Raw genomic sequence first — 15,078 nt, 5'->3', positions numbered from 1 at the left:
CTTTTTAAACGACTTCAAAAACTAAAACGGAAGAAGGAACTAGTCGAAATAAGGCACAGTGAGCTGCAAAGATAACTGACCCCCTCAATAGAAACTTGTTTGTAGGGGGGTGTACTTGTTGTGGATAAAATGCAACTTTCTCATCAATTTTTGAATAATAAAAAGAGACTACGAGCTGTTGTGGTGAAAAATCCATACTATAATATTATAAATGCGAAAGTCTGTCTGTTTGTGTGTGTTACCTCTTCACGGTTAAACCGCTAAACCGATTTAGTTGAAATTTGGTATAGAGATAGTTTGAGTCCCGGGGAAGGACATAGTGTAGTTTTTGTCCCAGAAGTAATCCTTTAAAGGGGTGAAAAGGAGGATGGAAGATAGTATGGGGAATCGATAAAAAGCAGATTGGATAAAAAATAAGCTACCCAAATTACTAACTCCACGCAGACGAAGTCGCGGGCAAAATCAATAAAATAACGTTCAAAATAAAATATATTCTATTTGCAAAAAACGATAACCTAAGCAATACACCGGCGCCGAGTTCTGCAGCCTACCCTCTTTCGAAAAAAAGTAATCAAATTATATCTCAAATTAATAGTACGGATTCTGGCGGTAACAGTGCTAAGCCGGTAATAGGGAAAGGACAATCACAAGAAAATACTACTTCGTTGCAGCTCGAGATGAATTTAGTAAAAAATACGACGAATCAGCTGTTGAGCGCTGATACCGTTACGTCAGTACCACATGACGAGCCGCCAACGAACGATAGTGGCGATGGCTGGCAATCAGCAAAAACAAAACGAAATCGTAATAAGACAAAATATCGTTACAGCGGGATGAGGGGTATTGCCCGAGATACAGTAAGCAAGTTTAAATCGGCGGGAAAAAAAGTGCCTATTTTTATTTCAAATGTTCACAAGGACACTTCTGAGGCGGATATAATTGAATATATAAAAGACAAAACGCAAGAACGCATTTTTTTGAGGAAAATTACAATTAACTCCGAAAAAAACCACAACGCGTATAAGTTTTTCGTATGTGAAACTAAAGTTCCGCTCTTCCTTGATGAAAAGTTATGGCCGGCGGGCATTATTTTCCGACGATTTGTGAACTTTAAATATAATCATAATACTTCGAACAGAGAGAGAATGTCTCCTGTGGACGGCCAGCAACGAGATATTATAAATGGATAAAATATGTAGGTTTGCAAGTTTCAATTGCAAAAACGTCAAACGATCAGTTGATAGCATAAGAGAACTGTGTCGTTCGTGTGACGTAATCGCGCTTCAAGAGACTTGGTTACAAGAGGGCGATCTGACATATCTTGGTACCATCGACGATCAGTTCAACTGCACTGGGACCTCAGCTATGGACACGACGGCGGGCATGCTGCGAGGGCGGCCGTACGGCGGAGTAGCCCTGTTATGGAATAAATCGGTGTTGCGCGATGTTTCGGTGATTAAGTGCGATAACCCGCGCGTGTGTGCTATTAGGGTAATGTTAGTGAATAGGCCGATACTAATATTGAGCGTGTACATGCCTACGGATTGTGCGGAGAATCTGCCGGAGTTCACGGATTGTCTCGGTGCGGTGAGTGCTATTATAAATAATAATAACATTGAGTCGGTTTTCATACTCGGCGACTTTAACGCTCACCCCGGTCAACCGTTCTTTAGTGAGATGATAGACTTTTCGTGTGATCAAGCGTGGACGTGTATTGATGTAGAAATGTTGGGAGTGCATTCCGGCTCATACACTTTTATAAGTGAGGCTCATGGGTCGCGGAGGTGGCTCGACCATTGCCTCGTTACGGATTCTGCACTTGACTCGGTGGTGAATATATACGTTAGGCTGGACGTGTTTTGGTCCGATCATTTTCCGCTTGTGTTGGAATGTAACCTTAAAATACTTAGGGAAAAGGTCGCGAGTGTTAATACTATTATCAGTAACACTGTGATATGGGGTGAGAGGAAACCAGATCAGATCTCAGCTTATAAACAACATTGTAATGAGAGTTTAAGGCTAATCAATTGCCCTGAAACCCTGATCCCTTGCGGGGATCACAGGTGTAATGAGTATAGTCATAGAGAAATTTTAGATACTTTGTATAAAGATATAATTACAGCGCTTTGCAGTGCTGCGACCTGTACTAATGCATGTACCGCTAGACGTAGTCGTAGAAAAAAAATGATAGGGTGGAACAGGCACGTCAGCGACGCGCATAGTAAGGCTAAGGAAGACTTTCAGGTTTGGTTGGGCTGTGGCCAGCCTAGGAGTGGAATTATTTATAATAAAATGATCACGAGTAAAAGAATTTTTAAGTCTCGTCTTAGGTGGTGTCAGAGCAACCAAGACCAAATAAAAATGGATATGCTAGCCACACATCACTCCAAAAATAATTTTAGGTCATTCTGGAAGTGTACAAATAAGCTGAATACTAAGCCAGGCCTTCCTGTGAGCGTCGAGGGTTTGTCTGGGGCTAAAGACGTAGCGAATATGTTTAGGGACCATTTCTATGTTAAGTCTCCACTGGGTCCGTCGACCACGGTTTTCAATTCTGCCCCAAATGACGCGGAGCCGGTTACGCGGTTCACGACAAAAGAAGTTGCACTACCCATATAACCATTCCGGTCGCAGAATCATCAAAGTAGTAACTAAATGTCAGATGTGTCGAAACGGTGTCGTAACCGTTACTACACTTTGCGACTGTGTTCAGTTTTGGTAACTTAGTGTGGTCGCCGTGTGCACACAATGTGACCAGAATTGTTTCAGTAACTAAGTGTCGTCGCCGTGTGTACACTTTTCGGTAACAAGGTGTCGACACATTGTGTACACTTTGCGTTCAGTTTGTGACCAAATCTCTACACAATGTGTCGTAACGGTTACTGAAATGTTTCGAAACATTGTGACCGCAAATGACAATATAAAATACCTCTTGAAAACGAAGGTTTGTCAAACTGTCCATTAATAGCAGTGTTGCCAGATCGTCCCAAATAGGACGATTTTCCTTTTTAATGCCACACCGTCCCTTTGTCGTCCCTTCCGAACTACCGTCCCTTTTGGGCATCGAGCGTCCAGTATAAAAGATTTAATGCCATGTTGTCAATGATTGACGTTATGAAGTTCGGGTCTCTACCTTCTCTTAGCGCCTATCCTTTTGAAGGTATGCTTAACAGTATTAAAAACCTGTTACGAAAAGGGGACCAACCATTGGCGCAAGTAGCGAATCGCATACAAGAAATGTCGAAATTGAATATAGAGACTACTTGCAACAAATCAGATCCCGCCCTCAAAAACGAAATTTTACTGGAAACTGGTGAAAAAGTTTTTAAGACAGTCAGAATTAGTAAAAAATACTCGATATCTAAAAACAATAAGTTAATTTTCAACAAGCAGAAACGTCTGCGATCGATGCTATTAAGCTTAGAATAAATTTAAAAGTGGAAAAATTACTGCCTTGGGTGAGACTTGAACTCACGGCCTCTGGATAGATACTCCAGCGCTCTGCCGAGGCATCCAGAGGCCGCGAGTTCAAGTCTCACCTAAGGCAGTAATTTTTCCACTTTTAAATTTATTCTAAGCTTAAAAACAATAAGGACAAGTGGTTTCTAACTACTGACAAAAATTTAACAGAAATGCAATACGCTACTTGTGTAGAAGGAAAAATAAAAGTCTTCGGCGGGAATATAAAAAACAAATATATTTTTTTTGAGTTGCCATTTAAATCATCAAACATAAACATATATGCCACAGCGATCATTTATGAAAATGAAGAATTGAGAGAATATAATTTAGACGACATTAAATGCAAAGTTTTTGCTATGGATTGCAATACCGAAATGGTATTCTTTCCAATATTATCAACGCTTCGATAAATAAACATTAATTATTAACATTCTCTAAGCATACTTTTTTAACCCTTATCTTGGCAAGGCTCAAAATATTTTAAAGTTTAATATTTGTTCAGTGGTTGACCATACTAAACTATTATAAAATAACAAGAAAAAAACCAGGGTTTTCTACTTTACGAGTTTTCGCCCGGGAGGCTATTGGTCATTAAAATCGGTTCGTGGCTCGCAGTCTATATATTATATCACAACCATACGTTTGTACTTATTTAATACTTATTTAAAACTTAAACTACTAAAACGAATTGCTGAGATCATTATACAGGATAATAAAAAATTAACGACTTAATTATATTAGGTATTCTAGTGAGATCCTCATAGATAAAGAAAACATATTTAAAAAAATGCAAGAAATGTCACGGAACACTCACTTTTTGTATGTACTTTATATGTTTGTACTTATTTAATACTTATTTAAAACTTAAACTACTAAAACGAATTGCTGAGATCATTATACAGGATAATAAAAAATTTGCGACTTAATTATATTAGGTATTCTAGTGAGATCCTCATAGATAAAGAAAACATATTTAAAAAAATGCAAGAAATGTCACGGAACGCTCACTTTTTGTATGTACTTTATATGTAACAATGTGTGAAAAATAAAAACTTTTATAAAAAAAAACTTCCGGACACAATTTAAGAATCACCAATATAGTACCATGTTTTGTATGGAAAAAAAAGCTTTAAATGATCTAAAATGATTTCAAGAACAATATACTAGAAATGGATTTCGTCTAACTTACACTACTTCAGTCATAATAATAAAAATTTAGTCTGTAAAAGGTAGAGTACAGGATATGTGTAATACAAAATTACTATTTTTAGCAGTCCAAACTTTACGAAGTTTACAAATAAATATGAGCGACAAAATCAGTGCTTTACGCGCGCTAAACGTCCATCAGAAAAAAAAATATTACTAATTTAGAGTCTGATTTCAAAAAATGGATCTGTAAAACTGCAAGATGAGAAGACGTGCTAATAGAAACCAGTACTTGTTATTTCTATTAAGTACGTATCAAAAGGTGTACAATTTCTGCGACTTAATCTAACAATTTTACATTTTTGCGACTAAAATCGATAGCAGGCTCTTACTAAACTAAAACGACTTGCTGAGATCATTATAAATAATAATTAAAAATTGACGACTTAATTATATTAGGTATTCCACTTTACGAGTTTTCGCCCGGGAGACTATTGGTCATTAAAATCGGTTCGTGGCTCGCAGTCTATATATTATATCACAACCATCCGTCTGTACTTATTTAATACTTATTTAAAACTTAAACTACAAATAATTAAAAATTAACGACTTAATTATATTAGGTATTCTAGTGAGATCCTCATAGATAAAGAATACATATTTAGAAAATGCAAGAAATGTCACGGAACGCTCACTTTTTGTATGTACTTCATATGTGAAATATGTGAAAAATAAACTTTTATGCCAAAAAAACTTCTGGACACAATTCAAGAATCACCAATATAGTACCATGTTTTGTATGAAAAAAAAAGACCGTAATTACCTTTTGTATTGTTTTTGAGCTCCCGATATCCCCGATATGATATAATGAGGGTAGACAGAGCGCAGTCTACACAACTTTGACACCCACCCGCTATCTTCAGTCACCCGTGAATAAGATGCATGTAACTGCGTCGAAATATCGGGAGCTCAAAAACAATACAAAAGGTAATCACGGTCTATATAGGTAGTGAAACTAGCTGTGAATCATTCAAAACTCTTATAAACACTTTTATGACAAAAACAAAAAATCTGGACACAATTTAAGAATCACCCGATTGCGTCGAGGAATCATTTGTATTTTTGTTTGTTTTATTTCCTTCTTGCTTCTTTTCTTTGTCATTTGTATTCTGTAGCAATTGGTTAGATCTGAAAATAAAGATAACTTGCGGTCACGTTGGGCAAAAAACTATGTTTAGTTTGTTTTTCTCAGGGCAAAAGGAACAGTATTAATATGCAAAATAGTAAGGCACAGAAATACCAAAACAAAAAGTCACAAATTTTTACGCAAATAAATCGTACTTTTTTGGTCTGTCACTATTATTTCTACGCCATTATAGCATATTTTTGAACCGCTCATACGAAAAGTACGTAAAATCGTACTAAAATGTGCGGTTTAGCCAAAAAGTACGATTTTAGTACGGTTTTGGGCGGGGTACGTTTTAAGTACGTATGCTATTCAAAAAGTACGTAAATAAAAGGTACGATCTGGCAACACTGATCTGAAAACAAATGAGTACAAGGAGCCATTTTGCAAATCCAGTAACTTTGTTACTACTTTTGACATATGTCTACACAGTGTCTACACAGAGTCTACACAGAGTCGTAACATTGCGACTACTTTGTGACTGGAATTTTTCTCAGCCTTAAACCATATTTTTACATGATAATTACCAAGTTTAGTAGTATGTAAAGCGTTATTTTTATTATTTAGGTATAGTATATGCATCGGAGCACTAAAATTGCATCAAATAATGTAGTTATGAACACATGCACTGAGAAGTAAATAATTTCATTTCTGGCTAAACTAAAATAATGAGGTGGCGCGTTGATAAAATTACACCTAGTTAATCAAATCACTCGAGCAGTTTAATTTCCCATAGTATTTAAAGCCATAATGTAATATAAATGCAAACAATAAATACTTACGTCTTGTAAATCCTTCTTAGCGATGGCGTTTGTCACTTGTTTATTTTTATTTAAGTATATTTCCATCTGACAGTTCCCATTTGAAACGAACAAAATGAACGAATGAACGACTGATTTTGGGATAACTAGTCGCAAACTGGTAACAATGTGTGCACACGGCGACGACACTTTGTGACTGAAATGTGTCCGTGTCGAGCCTTCCCCATTTTGGTAACGACGACGTAACGGCGACCACACTGCGACCGTTTTGTGACCGGAAAAGACTGTGTCGACGCAAGATGTGTCTACACCGTGTCGTAACGGCGACCGAAAATGGTTGTTAGGGTAGCCATAAAAAATATGTCGAAAGGCAAATCCCCCGGCCATGACGGTCTCAGTGTGGAGCATTTACAGCACGCGGGCCCCCATTTGCCGCGGGTGCTGGCTATGTTTTACTCATTATGTCTGGCCCATGCTTATTTGCCTAGGGACATGTTAAAAACAATAGTGGTACCAATTATTAAAAATAAGACCGGTGATGCGTCTAGCAAGGCTAACTATAGACCGATATCGTTGGCCACTATCGTGGCAAAAGTATTGGATAGTTTGCTGAATGCGCAATTAGCGAAACATATAAAACTCCACGATAACCAGTTTGGGTTCCGCCCGCATTTATCTACGGAATCCACTATTTTGAGCCTTAAGCATACTATTAAATACTATACGAACAGAAACACGTCAATTTATGCGTGTTTTTTAGATTTATCTAAAGCATTCGATCTTGTTTCTTATGATTTGTTATGGAATAAACTTAAAAGTAACAATGTCCCTGTAGATACAATAAATATCTTGTATTATTGGTATAAGCATCAAGAAAACAATGTGAGGTGGTCAAACTGCTTGTTGGACGCATACAGGTTGGAGTGCGGGGTGAGACAGGGGGGGCTGTCCTCGCCGTTGCTCTTTAACTTGTATGTAAATGAACTAATCGTTGCGCTTAGCAGGCATCACGTTGGATGTCACATAGATGATGTAGGTGTAAATAATTTATCTTACGCAGACGATATGGTTTTGCTGAGTGCATCGGTTTGCGGCCTCAGAACACTGTTGCAGACATGTGAAAAATATGCATCCGAACATGGTCTAATTTATAACACTGCTAAGAGCGAAATCATGGTGTTCAAGGCGGGGCCCAGAGACCCGCAGTACGTTCCCTCTCTTGTTCTGAATGGAGTACCTCTTAGCAGGGTTCAACAGTTCAAGTACCTCGGACATGTATTAACCGAGGACCTAAAAGATAACGCGGATATGGAGCGGGAGCGTAGGTCGTTGGCGGCACGAGCGAACATGATCGCCCACAGATTTGCACGTTGTTCAACTTTAGTAAAAATAACCCTTTTTAAGGCGTACTGTACTTCTTTCTACACTAGCAATCTGTGGGCTCATTTCACTCAAAAGTCGTTTAACTCCCTGCGCGTCCAATATAATAACGCGTTCAGGGTGATGTTGCGGCTGCCGCGCCACTGCAGTGCGTCGAGCATGTTCGCAGAAGCGCGCACCGATTGCATCTACGCCACTCTGCGTAAGCGGTGCGCGGCGATGCTCAGCAGAGTGCGCGCCAGCCGCAACAGCGTCCTGGCCATGATCGCAGACCGGCTGGATTGCCCGTATATGAGTCACTGTGTAAGTGTTCATGTACGGGCTCCAGCAAGTAAATGATTGTTTATAATTTAGTGTAATTTTTTAATTTATGTAATTTTAATTTAATTGATAACATGTTTTAATTTAATTTATAACCTATTTTAATTTAATTGTAATTTTTAATTTGTATTATTGTGGACCATTGTTGTCTGGAATTAAATAAATGATTATGATTATGATAAGCCTTTTCGTTTGACTTTTAACGATTTTTTTTGGAGCCAAAACATTCATATTTTTGTTAATATTCCTTCCTATATAATATTGTCTTCGGTTACCGCGATAGTTACTCATGAAATAAAACTATGAAAACGCAGTCGAAGTCGCGGGCAAAAGCTAGTAATAATAAATAAATAATAATAACTATTATAGGACAATCTTACACAGATTTACGTCCCACGGTAAGCCCAAGGAGGCTTGTGTTATGGGTACTCAGACAACGATATATATAATATACAAATACTTAAATACATAGAAAACAAATATCTGTGCTCATCACACGAATAAATGCCCTTACCGGGATTCGAACCCAGGACCGTCGGCTTCACACAGGCAGGGTCACTACCCACTAGGCGAGACCGGTCGTCAAATCAGTAATAAATACCAAAGATAGATATAACTCCGTAATAGATGGATACAGTCTAAGGAAAAAACGTGCCTCGAAAATCAAGAAAATTTGATTCTCGATCAGAGGGCGCTACTAGCTTTGGCCTACTGTCGTATAGATGGCGTTGACGGTTTCGTTTGTTATTTAACAATTTTAACGCATATTAGTGAAAGAACATGGGTCAAAATCATAAAAAAAATTAATGCAAATAAAAAAAATCATTTAACCATATTTTAATTAATTTTATCGTATTTTTATAAATCTTAATTTTTAGTTTTAAAGTGTGTCGACAGATGGCAGTGAATTTACTGGGGTTACAAAATTTACTATGACAGTACCGCTCTAGTATAAGTTACTCTATGTAAATACTTAATTATTTCAGATGGATGGAGCAATACAAGAACGAGCATGACTCCCTTCGTCTCGAAGTAGAAAACGTGAAGGACATACTCGACCAGCTGCCCGAGGGTTGCTTCAAGAGAATTGTTTTGGAACCCACTGAGGGTCCGAAGAGGGCCTCTTACAGTTAGATACGTGCGAGTGATAAATGGGGGATTTCAGAAAAAAATGGTACCATTTTTTTTTTCGAAAAACCATCAACTTTTGGGTTATTTACATAAATAAATATACCATAGAATACGCAAATGCATCTACTTCGCATCCGAACCCCGACCAAGCGTCGAGGTTGACCGTCGCTCTTTACAGTCCACGCGCGTCAGTTGTTGCAGCCGGATGTGAAACTTAAAATGCTTCGTTGCATGATAATTAACTGCAACAGCCCAAAAATTGCGAGCACCCAAAGGCGAGAACATATTTCCTATCACAGATAAGTAATTTTAGAATTATATTATACGTAAATTTTGTATGAGAAAGTCGGCACGCTTGGTTTCAATACAAATCGTGGTATTTGCGTCATATAGCGTATATATTAAATCTGTGGTGATTTAGACTCAGAATCAAGAAAAAAAGTAAATGAGACAAAGAAAAAAAGTGTCCCCAGTTTTCCATACAAATTTTGGGTCTCAGTTTTGTAACGGTCCATAGAAGATGTATGTGAAAATGCGTTACAATTCTGAAATTTTTTTTTGGTACAATCTTTTTTTGAAATCGATAGTCCTTGTGATTCTGAGTAGAAATAACGCGAAACTTGATGGATTTTCGAAAAAAGTAAATGGTACACTTTTGAATGAAAATGCCCTGATAAGTTATGTGTGACGTAGACGAATTAGGCGCGCAAAGTAGACTAATTAAGTGTAAGAAAATTGAACTAGATGGCATTGTACGTTATAGGTAAGCGGAAAATAATCTATCAATTTTTTTTTACATATTTTCATTTTTTTTTTTGGAATTTCTCATAAACTGGTAAATATTAAATGATATTACTTGATATTACGTACATAAGTTCCAAAAAGCTCATTGGTACGAGCCAGGGTTTGAACCCGCGACCTCCGGATTGAAAGTCGCACGCTCTTACCGCTAGGCCGCCAGCGCTCTTCGTGGCATATAAAGGGTTAATATTTAATAATCGAAACGTATTATTGATCAATTTTGTGCGTCTAGTTATTTGTCTATAGTATGTGGAAATGAGGGCTATCGTTTTTTTGCTCACCAGTTGGCGCCTCTGTTGATGGTGGTCCAAAAGACTAAAGAACAGCTGTCAGTCACTGAAGTGACAAGTGACATTTGACATTTCGAACTATGGAAAAGACCACCATCTACACTAGCGCCCCTAGCGGCGAATTCATACGCGTTAGCCCTCATTGAGTCATCATCAAATTCGTAGAAATTCATTTTCAATTTCAAATTTGCAATCAGGTCAAAATAGGAAATATTACGCGAAACTCTGCGTAGGGGGGCGCCACTACCACAATCTATCGCGAAACAAGAAAATCTAAGTTATCTAACATCTCTCTCACTTGAATATTCGAGCGATAAAGAGGCAGATAGCGAAATTTCGGATTCTCGTTTCCCGGTAGATCCTCTGTAAACAAACCGCTTTGATGCATCAATGTCATATTTTATTATCTCTAAAAACTTGTCAAAAACTGTTAAATAAGTATGTATAAGGCCAGGATTACACTCGTAAGTTTTACTTACGTAAGTAGGGACACAGCTATACTACAGAATGAGATATGAATATCGTTATCTCATTCTAGGAAATAGCTTTGTCCCTACTAACGTAAGTAAAAGTTACAAGTGTAATAGTTACTCTATGGTTTACTAAAAAGGCTAGTCCTGCACTCTGGTGGCAAAACATTGCAGTAATACCCCCTATTCAAAGTAATATGTATGTATTTTTTTACAAAGTAGCAATAAGTTTCGTCTGCTTTTCTTTAGAATATGTAACCCCTAATTCTGTTATATTGGAGTACGTACGTTTGATGAAATCTAAATCGTATTTGAATATGACTTAAATTAATGAATGTCTATTTTTGAAGATTTTTGTGTGAACCCCAGTAGCATTTATACGTCATTATGACGTCAGCGACGTCATAATGACGTAATAATGCCGTCATTAAGACGTCGCTGACGTCATTTTGCTACCTGGGAAAAATGTGGGTGTCTAGTTACGTTGAGAGTTTTTTTGTTAACATATTAAATTGAACAACGGATTCAATTATTTTACAAATGGACGTTGAGGCTAGTTTTAAATCTGTATATCCTTTGACCGCCAGCGAAGTCATATCACGTCGACAAAAACCGTGCTTCTAACGCCACAACGTCGATAGACGTCAAGAACGATATGTTTACGTTGTATGTGTTTTCATTTCTTATTTGATTTGGGTAAATTTTAAATTGAATGAAATAAGTAGAATACAATTTTTTTTGGTGAATTATTTTGACGTTTGGGCAAGTTTTTTGCGCGGCTTTTGACGTAAGGTTAAAGTGAGATAGGTGCTAGAATAAATTATCTTTTGTTACGTTACTTAAATAATAATGTGCCTTAGTAATATTAGAAATAATCTCGCTAATAGATTGACTTGTCAAAATAAAATACCTATGTCATAATAAAGTTATCTAGCAATAAAATGTTAACTTTTAAAGATACAAGTACAGTTTTGAAATTTTTTTATTACATTCAAGTTAACTATCGGTGCCATTTTTATATATTTAAACAGATTAAATCAAATATATGGGGCATTTGCTATGAAAAGGGACCTTATTGTCGATGGCGCTTACGCCGCACAACGTCGCGCGGCATTGTATTTATATCGGAGCATCGTTTATAATGGCGTAAGCGCCATCGGCAATAAGGTCCCTTTTTATAGAAAATACCACATATGTAACAGTGATAATTACTATAGTAATAATAGTTCAGTGGGTCTGTTAGTATCTCTCTCTTCGGAAAAGAAACATACTCAATACATTACTAACCTAACATATTATATTTTATAATACGTGGTATTTTCTATAAAAAGGGACCTTATTGTCGATGGCGCTTACGCCATTATAAACGATGCTCCGATATAAATACAATGCCGCGCGACGCTGTGCGGCGTAAGCGCCATCGACAATAAGATCCCTTTTTATAGAAAATGCCCAATTTAAACATTATAACTGCCATAATTATTTCAGTAGAACATTGTACTTAGTCTATGCATTTATGGTCTGCATTTAAATCATATGCCAACTTTAGGCTTCCTAATAGTGCCATATTGTGGCAGTAAATTGTAAATATATTGTTTTACAGTCTGGTGCTGCATTACGACACCCTGTGCTATAATAAGCAGATTACGTAACTACGTAGAAAACTGGGCCATATGTACTGTAAAATGTATGAAACACTTGCGAATAGGTTCGCACTTATATCGTAAATAAATATTAATAACATATAGTAATCTATAACATGTCAGCGATAATATATGTATAGGTATGTATGTGGTGTTACATAAAGTCCTCAACATTACTTTTCGTCAGTTGCAGATAAAGATAAAGAAAGGTTGTTTATTCAAGTAGGCATATTGCATGGCGTTTATACAATAGAAATTTTATGACTACCAAACTTCACATAAAATACCAATACAAAACGAAATAACAGATTCTGTCTTGTTTCAAAATATCAAAACTAAAAAAAGTAATGAATCAACTTATGGCACATAATACTGGTTCTTTCCGGTTATATGCGTTAGTAATAATAGTTAAAACATTTGCCAATAACTAACTAGTGGTATTTTTTTATCTTTATGTAACACTACGATTTTGATGCTGTATAAATATATGTTTTTTTTATATATATATTTAAGATCGCCAAAGAAGAGAAGATTAGAATGAAAAATAAGCAATTATTGATGATTTTGTTAGTACATTATGTATTGTGGCTTATTTATTATATTAAACTATTAGAGTAATTCAAAGTTTGTATTATTATTTATTCCCATGAATTCTTGCTCATGTAACTATCATATAACATTACTTTTAGTGACATGTATCTTATCGTAACATCTTGTCTGTCGATTTTTGTCATATGAGACATTTTCTATGAAAAGGGACCTTATTGTCGATGGCGCTTACGCCGTACAGCGTCGCGCGGCATTGTATTATATCGGAGCATCGTAAGTCGATAAGCGCCATCGACAATAAGGTCCCTTTTTATAGAAAATACCACATATTATTTCATTTTTTTCGAGTGTTTTCTGCTATAGAACAGTGGTTCCACCCTCGCTTGACAACCGAGGCAGGGGTGCGAAACTACTCTCTTCGGGCAAACTCGGCTCCGTTCGGCTCAGCATTGCTTCGAGCAATTATTAGGGTTGGCACAACTTGACGTCCCTTTGCGTGAACGACCACAAATAAGATAATGAATTGAATTTTGACAACCCTAAATAGCCGAAAGGGATAGTGCCATATATTAGACAGGGATAGCATGATTCGACCCTGAACCGCTGTCAAACTTCGGTTTTTGTAGGAAGTTTCCTTTCTGTACGGTAGTACTATTACTTATTCTGTGATAGGACTACAACCTGCTGTATGCTCACTACATTTTCCAATAGATGGCGTTAATTTTAGCGCGTGACTGAGGTTTTTTATTTTGGTTCGTACACTAAGGGCGCCAGGGGGTTTTTATTTACATTCATAGGTGGCGCTAAAAGTAATACTGTAACTTGCTGTCGCCAACAGAACTGTAACCCATCATTTATAAGTATGGATGGTATAGAAAGGATGCCAATCTCTTATGGCAGAATTGTTGCAAAAGTGACCGCTTTCAGCTTTAAATAATAGTTCCTAATTTCTCCGGTGGCGCTAGTTAGGCTCTGGGACATGAGTATAACATGAACCATATAAGGCAACAAATAACCCGACCAAATTACGTAGCTTGTTTTTGGTAGTATTTCGGTGTATGGTGGCGCCGCCTAATTACTGTTTTTTGATGGACACTTTTCATACATAGAGATTTGGTTCCTTTATATAGTCTCCATGTTTATAAGTTTTATAACAATCTTCTTATGGCAGAACTGTTGCAAAAGTGACCAGCTTTCAGCTTTAAATAATAGTTCCTAATCTCTCCGGTGGCGCTAGGTAGGAGTATTGTAATATTAGGAGACTGACAGTGCTCTGACATGAACCATAGAGGTATAATAATGTAGAGATGAAATGGGGGGAGGGGTAACAAATAACCCGACCAAATTACGTAGGTTGTTTTTGGTATGTTGTCAGGAATGTTAAAACATGTTTTTAATTTTGTCGCATTGCGTATGTTCTGTCCCTCACGGTCGCACGGGCGCACATTGTTTAGTATTCCCAATGGCCTGACACTCTTTGATAGAGAAAGATAGTCTTATTGCGATTCCTATAAGAGGAAACAGATAATAGTGCCATGCTTTGTCCTTATCACCGACCGGGTGGCGTCATAGGTAGGAGGCGATGGCGAAATACCTAAATTTATAAGAGTGAAAGAGAAAAAATCCTATGCTGCCCAAATTTTGTATGAATATTCTTTCTCTTACCCCCGGTCGCTCGGTGGCGCGTCTATAACTACTTGTATATACTATGTCTATGAGTATTCCTAGCGCGGCTAATGGCCGGTGACACAAAAGAGGTCTAGAAAAACAAATAACTGACAACTTCAGTGTCATCAAAAACGTGATAAAACTAACACGAAACCATAATAATACTCGGTAAAAACCTATTTAAAGTGCTCTAATAAAGGATATCACCAGGCAGCCACCAGCAGAGGCCTCTGCCAGCAGCAGACCCGAAACCCATCCGGTAAGCCTACC

At 37.3% G+C, this 15,078-nt stretch overlaps 1 protein-coding gene across 1 annotated transcript in view; it reads left to right on the top strand.

Annotated features, from left to right (window-relative positions):
* The window catches only part of LOC134754576 (laminin subunit gamma-1), a 115,768-nt gene that overhangs the window by 61,437 nt on the left and 39,253 nt on the right, over positions 1-15,078 (top strand). Inside the window, exon 30 of the mRNA XM_063690893.1 lies at positions 9,243-10,150. Coding sequence (XP_063546963.1) covers positions 9,243-9,390 — 148 coding nt within the window. The 3' untranslated portion in view covers positions 9,391-10,150. The remainder of the gene's footprint in view (positions 1-9,242; positions 10,151-15,078) is intronic.

The sequence above is a fragment of the Cydia strobilella genome, chromosome Z (assembly GCF_947568885.1).
Source record: "Cydia strobilella chromosome Z, ilCydStro3.1, whole genome shotgun sequence".
NCBI classification, from domain to species: domain Eukaryota; kingdom Metazoa; phylum Arthropoda; class Insecta; order Lepidoptera; family Tortricidae; genus Cydia; species Cydia strobilella.
The sequence above is the reverse complement of the archived record's forward strand: the minus strand, read 5'-3'. Positions and strand labels throughout refer to the sequence as shown.